The sequence below is a fragment of the Austrofundulus limnaeus genome, unplaced genomic scaffold, assembly GCF_001266775.1.
Source record: "Austrofundulus limnaeus strain Quisiro unplaced genomic scaffold, Austrofundulus_limnaeus-1.0 Scaffold351, whole genome shotgun sequence".
In the NCBI taxonomy this organism is placed as follows: Eukaryota; Metazoa; Chordata; class Actinopteri; order Cyprinodontiformes; family Rivulidae; genus Austrofundulus; species Austrofundulus limnaeus.
The window spans coordinates 15,449-16,683 of record NW_013952753.1 but is presented as its reverse complement, the minus strand read 5'-3'; the positions used below and the strand labels follow the sequence as shown (position 1 = coordinate 16,683).

At 42.2% G+C, this 1,235-nt stretch overlaps 1 protein-coding gene across 1 annotated transcript in view; it reads left to right on the top strand.

Annotated features, from left to right (window-relative positions):
• Positions 1–1,235, top strand: part of LOC106527935 (midasin) — a gene marked incomplete at its 3' end in the record, with an annotated part of 120,394 nt that overhangs the window by 107,839 nt on the left and 11,320 nt on the right. Inside the window, 2 exon segments of the mRNA XM_014022960.1 lie at positions 280–503; positions 587–700. Coding sequence (XP_013878414.1) covers positions 280–503; positions 587–700 — 338 coding nt within the window.

Genomic DNA, 1,235 nt, shown 5'->3' with positions numbered 1-1,235 from the left:
GCAATCAGCGGTTGTAGGATTAAGTTGTACAAGGCTTCATACACCACTAGTTGGCAGTGCTGTGCATGTATTTTACATGAATTGTTGCCAGCTAGTAAGTGTCAAATGGCATAAGTGCTTTTGAAGTTGCGGACCCAAATATTTTTATAAGAGCTTTAGAAATTGCGGAGCTAAATTTTTGGATTAGTGCTGCCCACCACTGCTGCTACTCAAAAAAAAGTTATTCTCATATGTGGCTTTGATCAGAGYTTTACAGGAACACGTGGTTTTGTTGTACAGGAATTATCCCTTGAGCCTGAAGGACCTGCAGCAGGCCTTGCAGAGCAGCYACATCCATGAGGACCTGGTGTTTCCTGCAGCAGTGCGGGATCCTGATGAAGGACATGCTCTGAGACTTTTCCCCACCGCTGTCAGACTTGTGACAGAGAGAGCCTCTCATGGAGACTGGCTCCTGCGCAGCAGCTGGCTCTCACATCTGGGGAGGAGCCATAAACACGCACCTGGTTTGTTGCACCAAACACACCAACACAGACTGCTCCAGAGCTGACACTTCTTACTGATCCCTTGGTTCTATATGTTTGTTTAGAGGCAGCTCTGGTCCATATGGAAGCAGGAAGCTGTGCTTTAACGGCTGTGTTCAGCAGTGAGCTCACTGCTAAAGGAAAATCACTGGCAGTGTCGCTCCAGCCTCAAAGCACAGGTAAGTGTTCTGCTGTGTGGTTCTGGTGAAYACTCACTGAACTAGATCGGGGCCATAAAGTTTGTTCGGAAAAATTATTTTGAAGCTGGAAAAAAATTACGAAATGGGAATTAAAAACATTCAAAAGCACTTAATTATTTTTTTCCAGGAAATGTCTTTAAAACATTATTTAATGCATGTCAGTATATTTCTTCCCCTGAGATCTGCYTCCTACTCAAAACTAATAAACAGTCACATAAACATATAATATTGCTGATGTTTCAATGACATATTTAGTTCCCAGGGTTCCTGAATGCAACAGCTGTCAGTCATGATTCCACACCTCATGTCATCTGAGGCCCCGCCCCCATGATAAAACATGGCCAGAAGTTTGAAACTGAAATTTAAAAATAAAATCTGAAACCAAAACTGATAAAAAAAACCAACTAAAACTCATTTTTCCTTCCGTTTCAAAACTATTTTTAGGGTTCCCACGGGTCCTTGAAATCCTTGAAAGTTTGTGAATTTGAAAAAATTATTTCAAGGCCCTGGAAAG